This window comes from Phyllopteryx taeniolatus, chromosome 7 (genome assembly GCF_024500385.1).
Source record: "Phyllopteryx taeniolatus isolate TA_2022b chromosome 7, UOR_Ptae_1.2, whole genome shotgun sequence".
In the NCBI taxonomy this organism is placed as follows: Eukaryota; Metazoa; Chordata; class Actinopteri; order Syngnathiformes; family Syngnathidae; genus Phyllopteryx; species Phyllopteryx taeniolatus.
The window spans coordinates 25,028,598-25,053,702 of NC_084508.1; the positions used below are offsets into that span (position 1 = coordinate 25,028,598).

Here is a 25,105-nt window from a genome sequence, read left to right on the forward strand (position 1 = left end):
ACATGTCTCCCTCCTTTCCCAACAGATGCAATCCATTCAACCCCCTGTAAGTACTCCTCCCGAGCCCGCAGCCTCCGAGCCACACCGCTTCCCGTACAAAAAACCTCATGTCCCCCCGCCCGAGCCCTACTCCGGGGACCTAGGTGCATGTAGACAGTTTATTCTTAATTGCTCACTCGTATTCAATCTCCAACCGTACAGTTATCCCACCGAACGTTCCAAAGTTGCATGTATCACTAACCTCCTCCGCGGCAAAGCAGCAAAATGGTCCACTTCATTATGGCAAAACTCCTCTCAGGTACTTCATTCATTTGATTCTTTTTCCGACGAACTCCGCAAAGTATTTGATCACCCAGTTCAGGGCAAAGAAGCCACCCATCGCCTCCTCACGCTCACGCAGAGCGCTAAATCAGCAGCGGAATATTCCATTGAGTTCCGGATATTGGCAGGTGAATGCGGGTGGGACGATGCGGCACTTGGGGGGATTTTTTCAAATGGCCTCTTCGATCAACTCAAGGATGAGCTAGTGGTCCGGGACGAGCCCTCCTCTCTATCTCATCCCCCTTTCCATACGGCTTGATAACAGCCTGTGTGAGAGAGCATGAGAGAGGAGGGTCCGCGTATGTAAGAATCCTCCCACTCAGAGCACCACGCTGTTGGCATCTCACCCGCCCCCCACACCGGCTCCCACTCACCTGTCACTCCCCGTAGCTAACACAGAGCCCATGCAAATTGGTAAAACGTGTCTAGACCCACAGGAGCGTCAGCGTCGAGTCATCCAGCGGCTGTGTATCTACTGCGTTCAATCCGGTCACTTTATTTCCTCATGCCCCCTCCGATAAAAAGACCAGGCTCACCGCGACCCGCGAGCGTCGTGATGAGCCAAACCTCCATTCCCTCGAGCTCTCCTTCTCGCATTACCGTTCCCGCTTGCATTATAGTTTCTGCTCAGAACACCCCCAGTACTGCCCTTATAGATTCCGTTGCCGATGACAACTTCATTCATGAAGCAATAATTCACCAGCTCCAAATCCCTCTCCAACCACTTCCGTCCCCGAAGAAAGTCACAGCCCTGGATGGTCGAATCATCTCCCCCGTTACCCACCAAACAGTGCCATTCACCTTGCTCATTTCGGGTAATCACCGTGAGAACATCTCACTTTTATCCCTTCCCCTGATACCCCTTTAGTCCTCAGAATTCTCTGGCTCAAAAAACACATCGACTGGACACACTTAGCCATCACCGGATGGAGCCCTCACTGCCACTCACACTGCCTGCTCTCAGCTATACCGCCCTCAGATAAATCGCCACCCTCTTCCACGCCCGTTGACCTCTCCCGAGTCCTTGAAGAATACCATGATCTCTCTCCGGTGTTCAGCAAAGACCTGGCCATTTCTCTACCCCACCACCGCAATTATAAAAAAGGCAATGGAGGACTATATCCATGACTCACTGGCTTCCGGACTCATAGGATCTTCTTCTTCTCCAATAGGGGCCGGATTCTTTTTTGTTGAAAAGAAAGACACCACTCTTCGCCGATGTATCGACTACTGTGGTCTCAATGACATCAACGTCAAAAATAAATCTCCGCTTCCCTTCATCGATCCCTCGTTTGAACCGCTCTGCGATGCCCGGATATTCACCAAGTTGGATCTACGGAATGCCTACCACCTCATCCATATCCGAGAGGGGGATGAATGGAAAACCGCTTTCAACACCCTTCTCGGACACTTCGAATACCAGGTCATGCCATTAGGATTGACTAATGCCTCAATAAACTATTCATCATTTTACATCTGCCGCCACCTGCTCTTGGGTCCAGCTACTCCCCACATGTGACAGATATTTTATTAAATGCTTTTGTATTTATCTACAAAATGCACTCATGCATATAATAAACACGAAGATATACTGTTTATGTATGTATGATTAAGTGTTTGTTTGATATTTGGGTTGATAATTTTTTGAAATACAAAAGGAAAAACCTTTTTGATATGTAGAGCAGTGTACATTTCAATGTTATTGATTTCCCAAAAGTGATGTCTGCATATTTTATTCCTGTCATTACACAGAGAATGGTGTAAAGGATGCCTACATAGAACGTGCCATCGGAATTTGCAAGAAGGTTGTCGCTGCTTTTTCCTATAGCTGGAAAGAAAGAAGAAATTTGGGTGAAGCACAGTCACAGCTGCACCTACCCCCTCACCAGCTAACAGCAGAGTCCCCAACCAGGTGGGGCTCCTGTCAAAAAATGACAGAGCGATTCCTGGAACAGGAGAAGGCTGTAACCCGTGTCCTGGGGTCTGATATGAATCTTGCGCCTTCTTGGCAAGACATTGACGTTTTGGAGTCAGTAAATAAGGCAGTCAAACCACTCCAAGACTTTACTGATGCCCTGTCAGCGGAAAACTATGTCAGCGTCTCCTGCATTAAACCCATTATCAGTTTGTTAAAAACCAGTCTTATGCTGCCTGAGGAACACAACACTGAGCTTACCAAAACAATACAAAGGAACATACTGGGATACCTTGAGGAAAAATACAGTGACGCTGTAAAGGATGAACTGCTGGACCCAATATTCCGGACAACCTACATTGACCCAGACAAGGTGGAACAATTCAAAAGAAGAGCTATCAATGAACTACTGTCCTTCCCCACTGGCAAAAGCCCATCACAGCCCATTCCAGTTGGTCAGGTGGGCAAAGAAAAGACAACACCTCAGCCAGACCCCGAGAGGAAAAAACCTTTTGCAGCCTTCTTCAAGACGAGTCATACACCACCTCCGACCAGTCAGAGGCAGATAAAATTGAGACTGAACTAGCAACTAATCTGCGATTGCCAGAGGCAGACCCTGACACTGATCCACTTCAGTGGTTGAAGAGCCATAAATCCAACTTTTCAAGCCTCAGTAACCTGGCCAAGAAATATCGCTATCCCAGCGACAAGTGCCCCACCCGAGAGGGTTTTCAGTGTGGGAGGAGGACTTGTTACATGCAGCAGGGCATGGCCTCAGGCCAGAGGCAGTGGAGAGGGTTGTCTTCCTTGCCAAGAATTTATAGAAATTATAGACAACTATCACAGACCTCATGTCCTGCACTTCATCCAAATGTGATGTTCGTTTGTGAAAGAAATCTGAGGTTTTACTTTTAGGCCAAATCCCCCAGCCCGACTACTCGTAAAAATATCTGCGTACCTGGCTCAGGGTTTGGTGAACCCCCAGTCAGTGATTATGTCTTGAATTTAATACGAGATGGGAAGCCTTCAAAATTGAAACTAAATTGAAACTTTCTATATAAGGAATGGTTTACGTATTGGAATTGAGGGAGAAGGTGCACGGGGCAGAAGCCTTGATATTTATGTAGAAGGTCTAGACCTGATATCAACTGTGTGATCTCAGGAGATGCTAGTAATAATTCCTGTGTAATGAGAGGACTTGGTGTCAGTGTATAATACAATATATGAAAACATTGTAACCCTTGGTTATGACCATACAAACAAACTTGTCCACAATAAAGACAACAAATAGGTGCTTTTCTGACCCCACAAGGTCCATGTTCAAGGAAGAACTCTAAAGGCTACTACTATACACTACGGCTGTACTTGGCCAAAAGCTAAAATGCCCAGAGAACTAAAAAAAACTGTTATGTTTGGACTTATCACTGACCACAGCCCCAGTGTTGCCCATACACACACAAGAAAAATGGGAACAGCGGCAAACAGTCTAATGTGCTTCTCCACAATAGGAGTTCCAACACTCAGTTCCTTGAGAATGCAAAGCCTCTTCAGTGATTGTGTGCGTGCGTGTGTGCGCACGTGCGTGTGTACTGTGGGGGGTGGGTGTACTTAAAATGCTTAATGTCTGGGGGAGTGACCCAGTCCCTCTTCAGTCCTTGCCCTCCCAATGGGATATTTTGCTCATTGCCCCTTTGACTCCAGCTTCCCTCTGCAAACTTTTCCTTCTATCACTTTGTCAAGGATAGTTCATTTCAAGCTGTGCCCACTGAAGGAAGTGGGCACAGCTGAGGAGCTCCTTGCTGAGGAGTGTGTGTGTGTGGGTCTCTTTGGTCACATTGTCATCAGTCAGTCCCAGTGGGACGAAATGACACTGGCAGGAAGCAGGGAAAATAAAGCCTAGAGCACCAATAAAGGTCCTTTTTTTCCCCAGTCCTACTAGGCAGTTGTTTTGTTTCGCATTTGCAGAGTGTGTGTGTATATGAGAATGGGGCTATGTGGAAACTGACAAGGCATAGTGGACGATGTTGAATGAATGTTGAATTGATCATTCTCTTTACAGTTAAGGCCTCTTTATACTCCCGCGGTCGCGGGAATGTATGCAAACATGTAAGTGGCATCCTGACATTTACGGTAAAGCAGATAAGGAATGAATGTTTTCTCGAAAGAGAATCTTATTGTGACCAGGTATAACAATCTTGGCCAAAGATAGCAGCCATGGAAATGTTCATAGTTGATTCTTAACAGCAGTTTGGCATTTGAGGGCAGGTCAGCATGAGATAGTTTGGAGATGGAAAGCAGGCAAAGCAGTAACTTAAAATCAAAGGCAGAAGAGGCTGCAAAAACACATCCAGCTAGTCACGGCCAAAGAAAGAAGCCATCTTCAACTGAGAAATGTGGGAAACCCATCAGAAAGTAGTCAGATGAATGATCTGCCCACAACTGTACAGAAGGATTTAAACCACAACAGCTGGTGCAAAGGGGAAAGAACATCACATTTTCTGACCACAGTCCTGTAGAAGCCAAGATGGAGTGCACAAGCCTGGGCAAAGAATCAATGAGGTTTGATTGAAATGAAAATGAGTCCTGTTGTCCAGAAGCTTGGAGGGGGAGAGACATACCTGAAAATACTTTTCTCACCATATCTTTCTTCCCACATGCTTCCAGCACAAAGGTAGCCAAAACAAAAAGGGTGCAGGTACATTCAAAGGCAGTTAAGATATAAGTGATGCTCTTGGGAGGCAATTTAGCACGTTTTTAAAAAAGATACCCACTGGTCTAAGAGACCATCACCATTCTGAAATATATTACATTAATTCAGTTATGTTGTCATTGTATTGTCTTGCTCTAACCTTCACGGTGAAAACAAATTGTCATTAGCTCGGTTGGGTGGGATCAAATTTGAGAGTCGTCCAAGTTAGAATATGATTACTTTTCGCAAACTCCGATACATTGTATTTAGGGCTTTCCATCGATTAAAATTTTTGAATCGCGATTAATTACACGACTTCCACTTTAACTCGCAATTATACCTTAAATCTAACATTTTGCATCTCTTCTAAACTTAAAAGGATATTTCTCAAGTTTTTAAGACTCTTAACATATGAGTGGACAAACATGCTTACCTTATGCAAATATATTATTGCAACAGTTCAAATTCAAGCCCAACAAGATCATCATGTACTGTAATACTGTTACAATACTGTATACTGCACTATTACTGTACTGTTACTCTAAACACACAAAAAGAAGTACACACAGTGTACATTTAAATACAACTGAACTGAATGCAGTTTATCACGATGTTCTTCTTCTGGTCATTTAACTAAAGTACTGTAGATGTGTTATCTGCAAGCGTGCACCACACTGCACCCAAGAGGCTCACAGGAGGAACAGTACACTAAACAAGGCACATACAACAGGCACACTACAAGGCCAATTAAGGGTTGTGCTTTAACTGAGCGTTCAAAAAAAAAAAGGGTGTTAAATGGAATTTGTGTTAACACGTTATTAACGCATTCATTTTGACAAACCCTAATTGTAATGTATCAGAACTTGCAAGTGGATTGCTATCAGTAGAAAACATTAACAAAAAATAAAATTCTAACAGTTCTCTCCTAAATTTTGTTACAATGAAAAAATAAATTAAGGTCTGTAGGTTTTTTGGGATGCAAGTTGCTGAAACTTTTAATGAATTGCTGATATTTTAACAATGCACAGGAGGAAAGCAGTTTCCAAAAAAAATAAATGAAATACATCTGGAAGAATCATGTGTTTTTGTGACATCAAAAACTATATTGGCCAAAGCATTATCACACTACAAATACTGTATTTAAAAAAATAAATAAAATTTAAAAAAAAAAAACAGCATGTCCTGAGATATGTTGGCCATACATCAACATGCATATTGGGACTATTAATTTCTCAAATGTGACAAGGGTGTAAAAGATCTTCCTTGTGATATCATTCAAGAGGACACTTTGCAAAAGAACAGATGTAGCAATCTGCAACTCATCAAATGGCTCTTGAACTTTGGATCCACAACACAGCCATAATGAATAAAAAATGTTGCGCCATGGTAATATTTATCACAGAGTACAGTGGAACCTCGATAAAATGGACCCCAACATAATGGATATCGGACACAACGGACCGTCGTGACTGAACAATGGATCCAAAAATAGTTTCTATTTGCCACTTAAACTCCCGTCGACAACGTCTGTTAGTTCCAGAATTGGCCACTGTTTATTGGCGCTGTGACACAATTCAGGCAGAGATCACAGATATTCAATATGTCTAGATACAGTTCCAATAGAAGTGCCTCCCATGCCTATGTAGCGGTCATGTTGAAACTGGGGCAATGACGTGGCGGCCATGACATGATAGTTATATCTATTATCTATTGTGCAGAGAGAGAGCGCAGCATGGAGGCAGTGTTAACTCTGAGGCATACAAACCACAAGTCTCTGGAAACTGGAACATGCTATTTTTGGTACAGTAACATTATTTGTCAAGCCGTTCACCCTTGGTAACATATTTGGAACTAGGAAGCACACTAATTCCTCGCAGTTCATTAAGCCGACTCACTTACGATGAGTACTGTACGTCAACAATGGCTCCGGGACCAAGCACACTGGCGTGGTAAGTTTGGATAAAATGTCAAAGGGTGCATATAGCCTCCCAAAAATGTGCTTCAATATAACAGAATTCGGTTATATCAGCTTTATATATATATATATATATATATATATATATATATATATATACATACATGTATGTATATATCTCGCCCCTATTTGTCCGTTCTTTCGAGGTGCCATTGTACATTTATACATTGCATTTTATCTCAATCTCATTTTACTGGTGTATAGTGACAATTGGGGGGGATTTGATATAACACCAGGCACACAATGCCAAAAGCCAAAAAGAACTACCCGATCCCGGAAATTCACAGCTAATAATGGTGCCAGATTAACCTCATACTATCAAGCTTCAATTTTGGAGGTTGAAGATACCAAATGAACGAGCCTTAATAACAGCTCCCAGCACTCAGAGGATTAGGGTCCTTAAAAAGAGATGTTTCCTTTGTAATAATCATCTGATAGTCCAACATTTTGTCTGGTTCAAAGCATTTGCGTCAGTGTTTGTCAGACACTTGATATACAGTAGCTGTGCAAGTTACTTTTTTGGAAAGCATTTTTCTATTAGGGCACGGTGGGCAACTGGTTAGAGCGTCTGCCTCACAGTTCTGAGGACCTGGGTTCAATCCCCGTCCCCGCCTGTGTGGAGTTTGCATGTTCTCCCCGTGCCTGCATGGGTTTTCTCCGGGCACTCCGGTTTCCTCCCACATCCCAAAAACATGCATGGTAGGTTAATTGACAACTCCAAATTTCCTGTAGGTGTGAAAGTGAGTGCGAATGTTTGTTTGTTTGTATGTGCCCTGTGATTGGCTGTCAACCAGTTCAGGGTGTACCCCGCCTCCTGCCCGATGATAGCTGGGATAGGCTCCAGCACGCCCGCGACCCTAGTGACGAGAAGCGGCTCAGAAAATGGATGGATGGATGTTTCTATTAGACTTCGCACCGATCTGATCGGCCTGATAGGTATCGGCCGCTAATTAGCATTTCATGTTGATCGGATTTAATGTCAAAATTCGCCGATCCGATAAATGACATTTACTCCACGTCGCCGTCGTGTGCACAGTATATTTGAATTCAAAAGCTAGTTTATTTTGAGCCTTGTCGTCTTTTGACGTAGTACTGTAAATATCTGCCCACCAATAAAGTTATTTTTTTTAAAAACATGTCGGCGGTGTGCGACAGACAACACGTAATGTCCAGATCAGACTACAAGACAAATTTGGTCTTTCACAATTGCACTAAGTCAGACTACTGCAATAAAATCTTGTATTCCGATACCACCGCATCCCATCTTTTACGATCACTGGGCTTTATCTTGTCAACTCAAACGTGACCGGATACACTCGTTACCATGGCGACGACAACAATAATGGATCGCGCCATGTGTTTGTAAGAACAAAATGGGGAAAAAAGTTCACTTTCAAAACTTTCATTCCATGATTGCTTGAGGTATGTTTAAGTACTTTTAATACGATACAGTTTGCAAGCAGGTAACAAAACGTTATGTAGCCTAGCAAGCTAGTGCTAGCACTAACTGTTGTAAGCGAACATGCAGGCGTTCTGTCGAATCATGCTCTAAAGTTTTGGTGTGTGTGAAGTAATGTAATTACAATGAAGTAATTTCATTACAGTAAGTTAGCACCCATTATTTCTGTCATGTTGTAATGTTGCTTTGACCTGACTGATTAGAATACATGATATGGCTAGAGCAGTGATTTCCAACCTTTATGGAGCCAAGGCACATATTTTACAATTAAAACATTTCACGGCACACGAACAAACAAAAATGTCACAAAAAGTGGATACATTAATTACTGTATGTACTTCCTGTCATCTAATAGAAGACCATTCATTTGTTCTGTCTGTCACTATGCCTCACTGGCATAAAAACATGAACAAATGTACATTATTCATTGTAAATGTCATTTTTGGAGGAATGAAGTATACAAGTATATACAGCAAATGAACAAGTCATTTAAATAGACACATTGCTCCACCTTGTGATCGGATCGATGATCGGTTATCGTTATTTTTTTTTTTGTTTGTTTGTTTTTTTTAAATCGGTGATTGGCCCCAAAAATCCTGATCATAAAAAGCCTAGTTTCTATAACTGAATAAAACATTTTGAAGTTCTGTAGCACAACAAGAGGAGCACAGGACCTGTTTTACTAACATGGAAATGGAAGATTAAATTACTTATTTTTATCCGAGGCTAAATCCACCATGACTTGTAAAACTTCCTTGTAAAGTCCAAAAAAATCTGACATGAAATTGGTTGCTTAGAAGAAATCATTGACATAAGTTAGTCATGATGAAAGTAAATACTTTTCTATTGTAAAAGATTATTGCTCAAGACTTAATATCGTGGAAATATTTTGAAATAAAGTACTACGTGTAGAAATATGTTGAGTCAACATAAATGCATACATGACTATTCCTATAAGTAACTGTCAACTGGAACACTAACGCATATGACAACAAGCAGTTTACATTTTATAGTTTAACCAATGAACATCAAACTTCTTTTCTTTGCCAAACTTAGGAAATTGTACCTTTATAAACATTCTCAAGGTTATTCATGGGCCTGCTGCAACAAAGGAAGCATCCGGCGACATTCCAATTTCTTACTGTTACTGTGGAGGAAATAACTATAGGAAAATGTCACCTAAGGACCAATAATTGCATTAAGATGATAAATTTTATCTTTGACCTAATTAGACTTCAATGGCCATTTTGCATCAGGTTTCATACAAATCTGGCTTTTGATCAGTTGTTTACAATACGATTTCTGCAGGCTTGGTAGAGAAAGGCCATGATGATTTATTGTCATCACATAAAGGGTTTTTGAATAATAAAGTATACTGTACTTGCTGCAGAGTAACTTATAAAGAATACATTTAGAATCCTTACTCCTTAGATAAATGATTTTGAGTGTCAGTCAAATACCCTGATATCCAGAGATAATTGAGTAACTGAACACCAAACTGAATAAGGCGACTCTTGACGCATTGATAGATAATCCTCAATTTCATATTTGCTAGAGAATGAAGGGTGGGGTAATGAAGGGTTGCATTACATTTTAAAGCGGGACGCTCAAGCCTCCATAACATAGCTCTCAGACCCAGTCACGGACGGAGTCAATAGCAAGCACTCTGGATGGTCATGTGTCTGAGCCAAAGAAGGGGGGGCGGGGGCCTGGGGGGGGGGGGGGGGGGGTTAGGGGGCACCGGCCCCCCCCAAAAAAAAACAAAAAAAAATTTTTTTTTTTTTTTTTTTTTTTTTTAAACATATGACAAAAACATCATGAGCAACTGAAAAAAAGGCCAATCAAAAACAATTAAGCTTTCCCAAATACTATCAGGAAGTAAACCACTACTGGCTACATTCCAAAGGGTAAAAGGTGTAACATGGACAGGAAATGTAACCGTGAGTTCAATCCAACAACACTCAGCATGCGCTAAAAAGTGGTTCACCACTAGGGTTGGGCACCGAGAATCGAGAACTGATTGGAACCGGGACTAACATTCCGGTTCCCCCGGAATCGTTCAAATTAAAAAAATGTTGGTTCCCAGTTTCGATGCCTCCAGAAGAAGAAGGTGAAAGCCAACGAAGAAGCTGCGAAATCCAACAAAGAAGAACGCGTATGAAGACGTGCTTGTGCCCAATGGCAGTGGCGAACAAACCTGTGTCTTAACTATGTTAAAATAAATGACCAGTCACCTCAGTGCAACACTTTGATTAAGATTATATTGTGCAAAGGTGGCTTCACAATGTGTAGAAGTCTGACGCGCTCTCTCCCGCTCCGAAATTATAGATTAAAAAAATAAAAACAGACTGCATTATAAGAAGGGTAATAACATGAGAGAAATGAGGCAACGAGGGCCCAAGCAGAGCTCAGGTGAGTGAAAGCAGCAGCGACAAAGGAAGATCCATGAGGATCACAGGAAGCCCTCAAAGCTGACTCCCAGAGGCAGGATGAAGGCATCTCAGTGTGGCAGCAGAGGAGATGAAACACCATTTGGGGCCAGGGCTCCCCCACTGCCTCGCCTCTGTGTTCAGGGCCTGTGAGCGCTTCTGCCTCTGAAATGCCCCCCCTCGGCCTTCCTGCCTCACACCCTCCTACACCTTCCTGCACCTCCTGCCATTTGGCGACCCAATGGAACACCACTTACATGACCATGGCAAGCTGATGTTTGTACTTTACACCACAGGTTTTGAGACAATGACCGATCAATGCTTTTGCCATTTAATACCGAGGTAACGTCACTGGAAATGCAGGGTGTCTCATTTGGTTAAAAAACCCGCTTTGTGTCCTGCAGGGCAGGAAAACAACATGAAAGCATCTACACTCCTGTGCAAAAGCTCAGGATGACCTCTTCAAACAGCCCAATTTGGTAAAGCCGAGGAATGCTGCATTTATTACCGTTTATTTTTCCATTTAAATTAATGAATCCATCATCAAAGCAGTCTCACCTTTAGATCTTGCACCGAGTCATCAATTGATTATATGATTTCAGCTAAAATGTGATAGATTCTTTGATATCCGTACATTATCCAGTAGTTTTTTTCTCCATTAAAAATAAATACATATAATTATATGATTGGGGCTCCAATCGATCGGCTACCGATCACGATCGGCTACTTTCCGTGGAAAACACGTGATCGGCGCTTGTCTAGCAATACCTTTCATTGCCGATCACAAGAACCCATCATCAGCGGTTTGTACTTTGCAGCCTGCAAAGAATGTGTGCATTGTAGCGCAACACTGGACAATTAATCCAAATTTGAGCGTGCTTTAAGCTGTTGACACCCCAGTTGGAGTTTACTGTAAAAGTAAACGCACAACAAAAATAATTACCCCCATTTTATATTAAAATACAAGACATTGTTTTAGAAATCGCCAGCTCATGCTAACAGTCAATGGAAAAAACTATTGACGGACAAGCTAATTAAAGCATTTGATCACGGGAGGGATTTCTATTATTTTATTATTATTATTATACTTGTTAAGAATTAATTTTCTAGTTGTTCTATTAAGTTATATTTAAAGTTTAGCTTTCAAGGTTAAATAATTACAAAGTTGTCAAATAAATGAATAATTGTGTTTATTAATTGTGATTTTAATATTCATCAAAATAATCGTGATTATTATTTGTTCCCATAATAACCCAGCCCTAGTGTAGCATCCCCCTTCACACTGCGCGGGCACGCAGCACCTACAAAGCAAACTCAAATGAACATGTCGGATCATATAGCCAATACCACTCACTATAAATAAATGTACAGCTAATCCATGTGAACGATTGGCAGATCGCACTCATCGATGATCGGTATCAGAATCAGCAGCATAAAACCCTGATTGGAGCATCCCTAAAACATATATTATATATATATATATATATATATTAAAAGTTTTTCAATAATTAAGACATGAGCTTGAGTGAAATCTGGGATGCTTGATTATGACAATGACTAATCAATTACCATTTATCACTCATCATGAGCCACTACTTGCGTCTACTCAAAGATAAACCTATAAACCCCATTATAGAGCTGTCTCTGTAACACAACCACCCGAGAGTAAAGCCTCACTTTACAGAAATTAGAAAATAGCAGTTGCTGTTAATTTGATTTTCAATTTGTCATTTTTTGTTAGGGTCATTTTGGAGACAGACAACAGCACTGCAGGTTTAATTAACATAAATGGGATGGGCAGGACAGCACATTTCAGACTGGACCACATACACTCAACTGACACTTGGTTAGGTACACCATCTAATGCAATAGAATTGGAGCGCAATGAAAAACATAATACCTTGACACAAATAAAGTTCAATCAGTGAATTAACATTACGTTTGCTAATGCGGTTGCAGTGTGCTGTAGAACTGCAATGCAGTGAGAACTTTTTCTCATATTTGTATATACTGTGTCTACAGTATTCTTCTCCTGGATCTCCTATAAAATGTGCTGGATGCAGGCAAGTGTAAAACAGCATGCAATCATTTAATGCACTTGTATTTGTAGTTACTACTAATTCTGTTACACAGAGATTGAAAACAATAATAACAGCAACATACAATAAATTCACACACATACACAGCATGCGTTTGTTTTTTAAACGGATTATAAAATTGGTAAACCAAGGCAGATCACACACACGCTAAAAAAAACATGTTGAAGGAAGGTTATTTTTGGCATTTTTGAATGACAATAAAATGTCAACAAATGTTTCATAATGATTAAAATCAAATACAAATGAGTATTGATAGTACATGATACTGTATATAGTGGCTAATATGAAGTACTGGGATCCTTCAGGGTCGAAGAGAACTTCCCATGTGTTGATGATGGTCCACATAAACACATTCTATAACCTTCAAAGCTCGCTTTGAGCTTGTTGTTTCGGAACTACAGTGGGTACGGAAAGTATTCAGACCCCCTTCAATTTTTCACTCTTTGTTATATTGCAGCCATTTGCATCATTCCCCAAAAGACTGTGGCTGTATTAGCTCCTAAGGGTGCTTCTACTCAATACTGACCAAAGGGTCTGAATACTTATGGCTGTGTGATATTTCAGTTTTTCTTTTTTAATAAATCTGCAAAAAAAAAAAAAAAAAAAAAGCAGTTTTTTTTCTGTCAATATGAGGTGCTGTGTGTACATTAATGAGGGGAAAATTTAACTCCAATGATTTTAGCAAATGGCTGCAATATAACAAAGAGTGAAAAATTGAAGGGGGTTTGAATTCTTTCCGTACCCACTGTATCTTACATTTCTGTCATCACATTTAAGCCCTGACATTATTACAGTTGTTTACAGAAAAGCCCGATTTGTTCAAATCTTTTTAATGGCAGTTTTTGGGTCTTCTCCGCCCACTCCAAAGTGGCACAAGAAGTCCCCAGAGGTTTTCATTAAAGCGAAATGACAATAAAATCCCATTTACCTGCATAGTAAAGACTCCGAGCTCCTGTGTGGATAGCTTCTTCATCTGCTCGGACAAAACTTGTGCTTCTTCCAGAATGGAAAACTCCGTGTCGGTTCGACAATATCCACAAGAAAGAGCCGAGCACATTAACGCGACGCTCCACAAACAAGCCGACAAGCTCCCGCGAAGACCGAGCAGCGTATCCCGGAAAGGAGCGCTCGGTTTCGGCGTCAAAGGCCAAGCGCGGTGCCTGGTCCGCCTCGCCATGATGGTCGGGGCTCTTCAAAGGGGACAAGCACCGAGTGTGAGCGAGTGGAAGTGGGGCACTACTTTTTTTTACAACTTTGTGCTGTGGACTACGTGTGGCCTTTCCCTCCCGGATGACGCTCCAAAATGCCCGGCGACGCGAACCATTGTCCTTCCTCCAAATCCCTGAAGAGAAAAACATAGATCCATGAATGGAAGAGAAGTTTTTCTCTTAAAAGCTTGGCCTGGCAGCGCCGCCTACTCCTGGAAGTCTGGCAGCGTGTGTGTGCGTGTGAGTGTGTGAGTGAGAGAGCCCGGCAGAGATCGTCCACAATGGGGGTGAAAGTTGGGGGCGTGGAAACGCCGAGGCCTACAGATCCGAGATCAATGGATCGAGGTGACATGACGCCTTCACGTACAGCTGGGAAATGTTTCGTTGGCACAAATATATGGGTTATTTTCATATAGATTAAAAAAAAAGACCCCTTCAAAATCCAACTAGGAATTTGTTCATGCCACCTTGGTTTTATATGGGTAAATGTCTCACGCGCTGAAACAGCTGTGCTTTAAGTCCTCGTTTCAAAGACAATATTGACGATTTGAAACTTTAGGCCACAATAGTAGACAATCAAGAGATACACACTGATTTCATGGCAGTCCGAATCAAATGTAATCTGAACAATGATAACTTTTATTTATGAAGAACAACTTGATTCAATAATAAAACCAAATCAGCAATGAACTTAAAGGCTAAAGTTTACCGATTGGTGTTCAAACTTTAAAGCTTTCTACTATGCACACTAGAAATACATTGAATAAAGAACATGCATCCTTTAAAATGTACAAAGTTCTGCGTCAGTCTTATCCTGAATTAAATTCTGACAGAGGCAGACTGCCACAGATTTGTTGATATAACCCATTGACAGAGCAATTGGTGGTGGCCCACTGAAATATACTTCGTGCATAATCATAATGACAACCTGAAACAGCCACACTTTAAGTCCATCCATCCATCCATTTTCTGAGCCGCTTATCCTCACTCGGTTCGCATGAGTGCTGGAGCCTATGCCAGCTATCATCGGGCAGGAGGCGGGGTACACCCTGAACTGGTTGCCAGCCAATCGCAGGGCACATACAAACAAACAACCATACGTACTCACATTCACACCTACGGGCAATTTAGAGTCTTCAATTAACCAAGCATGCATGTTTTGGGGGTGTGGGAGGAAAACCGGAGTGCCCGGAGGAAACCGGAGTGCCCGGAGAAAACCCACGCAGGCACGGGGAGAACATGCAAACTCCACACAGGCGGGACCGGATATTGAACCCCGGTCCTCAGAACTGTGAGGCAGACACTCTAACCAGTCTTCACTGTGCCATGTCACTTTAAGTCCTATTTTCAAAACGTTATGGAAATTTTAGGCATTCATAACAAAGGCTATCCCTATTGACAGAACAAATCGGGATGGATCATTGAAATACACTGCTTAGAGTTCCACAGATGTAGAGTCTAAGAGAAAAGCAACAACATGAACAAAATGGCATTAATGTTTGGAATTTAACATTTCGATTTAGCATTTACATTTAACATTAAACATTTAGGTGTAACAAACATTTGGATTTAACTAGTCAATATACTGTACCTCTAATTTGACAAATATGTTGTAAATGTGGCGGCAGCGTGACCGACTGCTTAGCACATCTGCCTCACAGTTCTGAGGACCTGAGTTCAAATCCCAGCCCCGCCTGTGTGGAGTTTGCATGTTCTCCCTGTGCCTGCGTGGGTTTTCTCCGGGTACTCCGGTTTCGTCCCACATCCCAAAAAACATGCATGGTAGGTTGACTGAAGACTCTAAATTGCCCGTAGGTGTGAATGTGAGTGCCAATGGTTGTTTGTTTGTGCCCTGCAATTGGCTGGCGACAGGGTGTTCAGTTCAGGGTGTACCCCTCCTCTCGCCCGAAGATTGCTGGGATAGGCTCCAGCACGCCCGCGACCCTAGTGAGGAGAAGCGAAACGGAAGATGAATGAATTAATGAATGTTTGACGCTGCAGTAAATGTGACAAAATGTTGCTTTTATTTTCATCCGCAGCCACTTTACAAAAGGCACCCAATGGTGTCATGGTATAAGAGGTGACGAAAGTACTCACACTCTGTACTCAAGTAGAAGTACTGATTTAACTGCTTTACTTATGTAAAAATAAAAAACCACAAACTCTGTACAAAAGTAAATAAATGAATGTTTAGAGTCTATTACTATATTCAATACTCATTGGGATAACTTGGCACAATGTGAAAAAAACTGCACACAAAATAGTTTCCCTGTTATTAACTTACCTCATGCTTGACCATACTGAAAAGAAGAAAATAAATCACATTACATGTTGCGTGTTGTTAAGCGCTAGCTAGCGTTGTCTCAACTTTCCTGATATAATATCATTTTATGTTTGTTGTGAACTGAGTAACAAAAAAAAATGTAAACAATTTTGTTATATGATAATAACTGAAGAATATACCTTTCTTGAATGTTTTTTCAGATTAGACAGTGATGTTTTAAATGTCAGAAGCTGGTGTCTTTTAGGCTGGCACAAAGCACAATGCATTCACCATGAATCACAACATTAAACAATTCTCTTGAAGAAAGGCCATGGATGGGTAATATCTTGCTTCTCCAAATCTGTTGCGTCATCGTCATTAATGCCCCCTGCGTCACGTTCCTCTATCCGTATTAATACTTCGTTACTTCCCACCACTGCATGGGATTGCTGAAAGATTGTAGCTGTTTGCACTTATTTCTGAATTTTTTATTTGAAATCCTTCACTCAGTGATATAATTGACTAAAATGAGGCATAATTCATGGCACAGTGGAACCCCCAACGTCAAACACAGTTTTAACTGAATCAAGTTCCCATGAGAAATAGTAGAAAATGGATCACTGCATGAAAATAAATGTTCCGGGGATCTTTCTTAGCTGTGCAGACAATTAATTAAGTCACATTTTTACATTTCAGTCGAGAATAAAAGTTCACCACTGTTAATGTTTAATACGCCAAAAGAAAAAACTAATCTTTGAATCCTACTTTAATTACGAGGGTGCAATGCTAAAGTAAGTCATATTGCAGATGCAATCATAGTTAAGAATGTTAAAAAATGGATGCAGTGCAACTCACCAAAGCATGATGTAACAGCATTGTGGTTAGACATTTTATTTAATGACATTGTTGTTGCCTTAATGTTTCCAAATTGAAATGTTAGAAATAAGTGTTAAAAATAGAGCTACAATGTGTACAGTGTAAAAATAAGACTATCACTGTAAAATGGTAAGCGATTTGAAGCAACACATAAGTAAATCTACTAAAATTATTAATTTCACAGTTCTACACCCAAATACATTGCTGTAATAAAAAGTTTTGGACGGCTGCGACAGTGCAGCTACATACACAAAATTTCCGTTCCGAGTTTGTCAATATTTGTCTTCTTTTTCTGACATTTTTCACCCTACTGAGTCTGATTCTTTAGGAATACAAAAAAGCAACACACAAAAACAAGATTCGCAAGATTTGCTGGGGTCTCATGTGACTTCATACTTGATAAATTGTGAGAGTGACAGAAAGAGAAAGCCAAATTACTTGTTGCTTAAGACAGTTAAGCATAAAAGTGTCCTATACCTTATAAATAGCTAAAGCTTTGACATACGGTAGTTTCATTGTCAATCTGAGAAATTGTTTGAGAAGAGAGCAGAGGCTTTGATCACTTGCTACAATTGAAAGAAAATGAGAAAAATATGACAGATAGCTGATTTGTGGGAATCCTCTTATCAGCACAGAGCTTTGCTCAACAGCACTTACTCTCCTCTTGACTTAATTGAATACAGTGTTTGGTTTGCATCTCCAAAAGTGAAGCAAAGCAAAGCAAATTTATTTATATAGTGCATTTCATACACAAGGTAACTCAATGTGCTTTACATGATTAAAAGCATTTTTTAATAAAAAGAAAAAAATTGTTAAACAAAGAGGGGAGAAAACAATTAAAGTACAATTAAAACAGCATACAGTGCAAGAAAATGTTGGCTCATCCAGTTATTCATCTGTTTTAGACAGTGACACAACACCTCAATTGAACTGTAGTCGTCTGGAGATACTGCTAAATATAACTGTGTGTCATCCTCATAGCTAGGATAGTCAAAATTAAAGTTCTGAAGAATTTGTTCCAAGGGTAGCAAATACAGGCTGAACAGGAGGGGTCCAAGAACTGACCCTTGAGGGACCCCATAGGTCATTGCCATTCGATGAGATTGAACACTTCCAATGGTTACAAAATAACTCGTTTTCTTCAGGTAGGACCTGAACAAGGACAGTTTCATTTAGTCCTACCCATGTTTCCAACCTGTTCAGCAATATATTATGATATAACGTATCAAAAACTGCACTGAGGTCCAACAAGACCAGAATTGACACCTTTCATTGAAATTTGTCAAAAAGTCCATTTAAGTTCAAGAAATTGCTGGGTTGATTAAAAATAACTTTCTCAACAACCTTGGCTATGAAAGGGAGATTTGAGATGGGTCAAAATTTAACTTAGTCTAAATTATTACTGTTTCTGGCAACTTAAAAAAATATAAAAACAAGTTATGGAGGTGCAAGAATGTGTTGTAAAATGTGCAAATCATAACAGCTATTGTCTCAGTTTATGGTGACAAATAAACATTGTTTGACTAAGTGCAGTAAAGGGATGCTTTACTGCAAACTACTTTGTACTAAGTACTAACTTAGTATTTAGTACTTTAAAGAGCAAAAAACAGCTTCACATTGCTTGAGGATCCAGACAAGAATTACATAATATGACCTCTATTTAATAATGGCGTTAGACAGCGTGGACTAATGTACTGGTTAGTTATGATCTGTACAGTAATTCACTAATATATCCATCCATCCATTTTCTGTACCACTTGTTCTCACTAGGGTCACGGGTGTGCTGGCGCCAAGCTGACTTTGGACGAGACGCGGGCTACACCCTGAACTGGTCGCCAGCCAATTGCAGCACTAATATATATATATATTTATATATACAGGGTGATTGATCAGCAGCGCCCCTTCCCCACTATACACAGTGTTGATGGTGCACTCCTTCCCCCTCCTGAGACGCCGGATGGTGGACCAGAATTTCCTTGAAGCTATTCGGAAGTCTTTCTCCATGGCCTCACCGAACTCCTCCCATCCCTGAGGTTTTGCTTCAGCGACCACCAAAGCTGCATTCTGCTTGGCCATTCGGTACCCATCAGCTGCTTCAGGAGTCCCACAGGCCAAAAAGGCCCGATAGGACTCCTTCTTCAGCTTGACGGCATCCCTCACTGTTGGTGTCCACCAACGGGTTCAGGGATTGCCGCCACAACCGGCCCCGACCACCTTACTGCCACAGCTCTGGTCGGCCGTCTCAGCAATGGAGGTGCGGAACATGGTCCACTCGGACTCGATCTCCTCCGCATCCCCCGGAACATGAGCAAAGTTCTGTCGGAGGTGGGAGTTGAAACTCCTTCTGACAGGGGATTCTGCTAGATGTTCCCAGCAGACCCTCACAATACGTTTGGGCCTGCCAAGTCGGAACGGCATCTTCCCCCACCATCGGAGCCAACTTACCACCAGGTGGTGATCAGTTGACAGCTACGCCCCTCGATTCACAGTGTCCAAGACATGCGGCCGCAAGTCCGATGACACGCCCACAAAATCGATCATCGAACTGCGACCTAGGGTGTCCTGGTGCCAAGTGCACGTGTGGACACCCTTATGCTTGAACATGGTGTTTGTTATGGTCAATCTGTGGTGAGCACAGAAGTCCAATAACAGAACACCACTCGGGTTCTGATCGGGGGGGCCGTTCCTCTAACCATGCCCTTGCAGGTCTTACTGTCATTGCCCACGTGAGCATTGAAGTCCCCCAGCAGAACAATGGAGTCCCCAGCGGGAGCACTCTCCAGCACCCCCTCCAAGTACTCCAAAAAGTGTGGGTACTCTGACCTGCTGTTTGGTGCATAGGCACAAACAACAGTCAGGACCTGTCCCCCCACCCAAAGGTGGAGGGAGGCTACCGTCTCGTCCATCGGGGTGAACCCCAATGTACAGGCGGCGAGCCGGGTGGGATTTGGTATACCCACACCTGCTTGGCGCCTCTCACCGTGGGCAACTCCAGAGTGGAAGAGAGTCCAACCCCTCTCAAGAGGACTGGTACCAGAGCCCAAGCCTGTCTATATCTAATCTCTATATGTGCTGTGTGTGGGGACCTGACCAGGGTGTAGTCCACATTCAGTCAGCTATATTTTTATATATATATATATATATATAGTGTTTGGATATCATATGCATCCACCCACTAAAGTATTTTTTCCATTATCCTGCTCACAAACAAATGGCAAAGAAAATATTACCTTGGTGGAAGCAGTGCAACCTGGCAGTATCCATCAACTTATGTAGTTTAAAGATAGACTATAGATTGTAATAACAATGTTACGTGATTCACTTTCATGTTTCATGTTTTGACTTCATTGCTTGGATCATGTTCATACCACAGTGCAGCCAAAATTAAATCACTGTAAAAATACTAACTGACCAGCATCTCTGTCTCTGTCTCTCTCTCTCGCTCTCTCTATCTCTCTCGAATTTCATTCCATAGAAAGTGAACCCTCATTAAGAAAGACACAGGGATTGCTGTTACAGGATTAATCCATTTGCATTATTTTAATTACAGCATAGAAACACAACACCACCTGGTTTGGAAAGATAAAGGGTAGCAGAGAAAGAAAAAGTAGGTCTTGATGAGCCCAAGACTGGAAATTAGGACATATTTATTGAGCTGCAGGGTGAGTTGCTTTGAGGTCTTGTTCAAAGCCAGAAAACTTTTTATAATGTCGAAAATTTGACTCAAGCGCTAATTTGCCATCTTAACTGTGGAGACGAGATTTACTCGCATATTATCTGTCAGGATGTATGCAACAGAATGCACTAACTAAATTCAGTAGCAGTCTCTGAATAAAGAGACACCTTGAAAAATAATCTGTTGGCCCCAGTCACTCCTAGTGTAACGGATTCGCCAACCTATAGGGACGTGCATGGAGGCTGGAGAGCAACCAAAAATGGGTTGACCAGGTTTTGTGGGGAGGGGACAGTTATCGGCCTTAGGGTATACCAGTCAAAGTCAGGTGTGAAAGTAAGTGTTAATGGTTGTTTGTGTCTATGGGGCCTGCAATTGGCTGGCGACCAGTCCAGTGTATACCGCGCCTCTTACCCAAAGTAATCTGGTATAAACACTTTAATTTCCGAAATTAGGACAAGCAGAATACAAAAAAAATGCCTCAACTACCATTGTCACTGGACAGCAAAATGTTGTGATACAATAGTTAGTGGTTTACTTCTTTTTTGCATGAAGGTTAATACTGTAGTCTGCTTAAGTCATTCAATCATAAGCAATTGTTCATTTGACAGCAAGGTGGCACAATGCTGCTTCACATTGGTTTCATGATACATTTCTTTTGCAACTCTCCACTTTTTTACAGGCTGGTCTTGGATCAGCCTCAAATCTCTTGAGGTGGAATGTTCCGGGCAAAGCCACTTCTCCTACTCCTCTTTGATTTAGAAGTTGTGCAAGCCAAGATATCTGTCCTCTGTATGTCAAGGTTCACCATGAGGAAATAGGGTAGAAATAGCAGATTAAAGTTTGATACCAGAAAACTTTTTTTCCTTTCTTCTCAACTTGTTCTCCTAGGACCCTTTGTGGCTCAGTAATGTCAACTTGTGGAAATGCCTCGGTCATAATGCCCTGCTGTTCATCAGCACAATAGGGCCATTTAAAATCATTACATTACATTTTTTTTTAAAAAAATGAATCATCTCTCAACAAACTACGCTTGACGTATGACACCAAAGACAGGTCTCGATTGAGTAACTGAATCATCCCTCTTAATGACTCCAGTGCCTTGGTGATCAGTCTATGTTAGGGTAAGACGTAAACGTAGACCCTGCTCCCAATTGACTTCATTGCTGGCAACTTCAGAACTTTAGAGCTTTAGATTCTCTGGGCAGCCATCCATCTGCTGGCATCGAAAGCTCCTGAGACAAACTAGCTGGACCCACTTATAATGTATCACAGACCCCTGCGTCACAAGGCTTCACAAGAAACAGATCTAAACCACAGAGAGCCTCGCATTGCGCAGGGTCAGGCAGCAGTGGAGAAACAGCTGCACATGTTGTATACGGATTCATTGGTCCTTACAATCTTTACTCGTTTTTATCAATGGCTTTATCGTGCTCCAATTACAAGTGTGGCTTTGCCTGCATGGCAGTGTGTGGATATACAGGGTGATTGAAAAGTAACTCCCTATTTTAAAATACTTATAATTTATTCATATGTTGTAATATTTTTCTATTTTTGTGTGTGTAAGTTCCATGATTAAAGGAGCAGGTCTATTCTACCAAACCAACAACTTTGGAAGAACTTCAAGGGCGAATACGAGAAATGATGTCTTCCATCCCACAAGAGTTCCTTGTGAAATCAGTTAAGGCGGTTCCCAGGCGGCTTGAGAAACTGGTGGCTAATGCTGGCACCCATATCGAATTTTAAATAAAACTCCATGCAATACACTTTCTTCTCATGTTCATTTCTTATAAGAATTATAGTTCAGAAATAAATTACAAGTACTTAAAAATAGGGAGTTATTTTTTCAATCACGTTGTATAATCAATATTTTGTAATATTTAGATTGTACTGTACATTAACACTAGGGTACATCTGTTCAATAAATTTAGTGTGATCCAAGTATTAATTTGTATTTGTAGTTTGCAGGTTTCGAACCACTGTAACGTATTTATATAATGTATCATACTGAAACAAACCATACCCCACTCATACACATTGTCTAAATAATTAAAATCTCAGTTTGATTCAGTGCAGTTCTACACCACTTCATATTGCGCATAACACAAAACATTGTTAAATTAAAATCCATGACAGCATCAATGAAACTTGAGCATTATTATCTTTGTAAAGGCAGAATTTTTTTATGCAGCTCTTGTACTTGATTGCATTAGACTGTGCAAGTGTACCTAACGTGAAAATATGTCAGATATCCGAGAAAGGTTCAACCATAAAAGCTCTTTGTCACAAGGCCGTCAACATGGAATTATTCATATACTGTATAGTTTCTGACCAGAAGAAAAACAAAGCACATTTCTAAGGACAACCTTTATTAAAACTGAAAATAAGACAGAAAGCAGGCCATGGCTGGCCAAGAAGATGAAGAACCAGATTCAAACAAAGTCTTTTTTTCAAGAATGTTTGATTTGTGTGATTGTCTGACGGTTAGTACGCTAGAGAAGCTCTATTGGCCATTTACCATTGAAGGGTGAAGACTATGCTGTCTGATGATAAAATGATACTACATCTGAAGCCACCCAGGAAAAACTCTGTTACCATGTCAGAATTTGATAGTTTACCAAAAAACTGTAGAGAAAACGGTTCAGCAGCTGAAACCATCAACGAGCTGTCTTGATTCAATACCATCTGACTTTTTCAAAGATATTGTGAAATCTGAGTTAGCTGATTTGCAGCAAATACTCAATTGCTCACTTCAGTCAGGCGAGTTTCCTAAAGCTCTTAAAGTAGCTGGCGTTAAGCCTCTTCTAAAAAATAGAACGCTGGACGCTTCCATGTTAGCAAGCTATAGACCCATCTCAAATCTCCCTTTCACAGCCAAGATTGTTGAGAAAGTTATTTTTAATCAACTCAGCAATTTCTTGAATGTAAATGGACTTTTTGACAAATTTCAATCAGGTTTTTGAACTCATCACAGTACAGAATCTGCTCTTACCAAAGTGCTAAGTGATATAAGGTGGAATACTAACTCGGGAAAGGTGTCAATACTGGTCTTGTCGGATCTCAGTGCAGCTTTTGATATGGAAGATCATAATATACTGCTGAACAGGTTGGAAATGTGGGTAGGACTAAATGAAACAGTCCTTAAATGGTTCAGGTCCTACCGAGAGGAAAGGAGTTATTTTGTAATCATTGGAAGTGTTCAATCTCATCGAATGGCAATGACCTATGACAGGGGTGTCAAACTCAAATTCACAGTGGGCCATAATTAAAAAGTGGGACAATGTCGCGGGCCAAACTCAATATTCAATGAAAAATCACTGCGATGTGCATGTTTCCCTTCTTTGCAGAAATGTAGCGTTAAAGTTTATCATATGACAACAAACTTAAATTTTGCTTAAACACTGTATCTGGAATATTCATTCGTTGATTCATTCATCTTCCGTTTCGCTTATCCTCACTAGGGTCGGGGGCGTGCTGGAGCCTATCCCAGCTATCTTCGGGCAAGAGGCGGGGTACACCCTGAGCTGGTCGCCAGCCAATAGCAGGAATCTGGAATAAACAAACATTAATATTATAAACACGAGAAATCTAATTTACAATAAAGGACATCAGTGGTATTTGTTTGTTGTTTTGTATTTAAATAGATAACATGAATTCTTTTGTCTCTCAATCTTCTATTTATTTATCTGCAACAACCTTTCTTTTTTATGTAAATCCTTCAAAGGGCAACAACAAAACAACGGCAAAAAATAAGAATGTCCTTCAATAAAAATCCAAACTTCAAACTATGAACAGTCCCTGCCTAGGAGTTGATAAAGGGCATTAATAAAAACATGAATTCCATTAATGTTATATTCTTTGTTACAGCCACGTTGCTGCGCACACGACAAACAGGTTTGCCTTTTACTTTAGTGAACAGACAATCTTCCTCCCACCTATCTTGGAAGTTAAACGTTTTCCATCTTTCGTTTGGCCATTTTTGGGAAGGGGAAGTGTAAATTTGCTCGAGGAGACTGGTAGCATAGTTGGTAACGACTACAACAGAAAGGGAAGGGGCATTCGCCGGTCTAGACTGATGGGCCAACACACTAGCAAAGCATTCTGGGATTTGTAATATTAGTGGCGCATGTGCATGTATTGGCGGGCCAGCTCTAATACACATTTGATAAGGTTTTGCGGGCCAAATATAATTACATTG

The 25,105-nt window shown here is 41.1% G+C and overlaps 2 protein-coding genes across 4 annotated transcripts in view; one reads left to right on the top strand and one right to left on the bottom strand.

Annotated features, from left to right (window-relative positions):
- The window catches only part of cachd1 (cache domain containing 1), a 104,978-nt gene extending 90,590 nt beyond the window's left edge, over positions 1-14,388 (bottom strand). For 2 of the 3 annotated variants that reach the window (XM_061778793.1, XM_061778791.1), the window contains exon 1: positions 13,816-14,386. In XM_061778793.1, coding sequence (XP_061634777.1) covers positions 13,816-14,064 — 249 coding nt within the window. In that variant the 5' untranslated portion in view covers positions 14,065-14,386. Of the gene's footprint in view, positions 1-13,815 lie in introns of all 3 variants that reach the window. The other variant, XM_061778792.1, reaches the window with a different exon arrangement.
- Positions 1,384-3,118, top strand: LOC133481304 (zinc finger BED domain-containing protein 4-like). The gene is made up of 2 exons (XM_061780508.1): positions 1,384-1,744; positions 2,074-3,118. Exons 1-2 carry the CDS (start codon positions 1,699-1,701, stop codon positions 2,820-2,822), a joined length of 795 nt encoding a protein of 264 aa, XP_061636492.1. The 5' UTR covers positions 1,384-1,698; the 3' UTR covers positions 2,823-3,118.
- Positions 14,389-25,105: the final 10,717 nt, after the last annotated feature.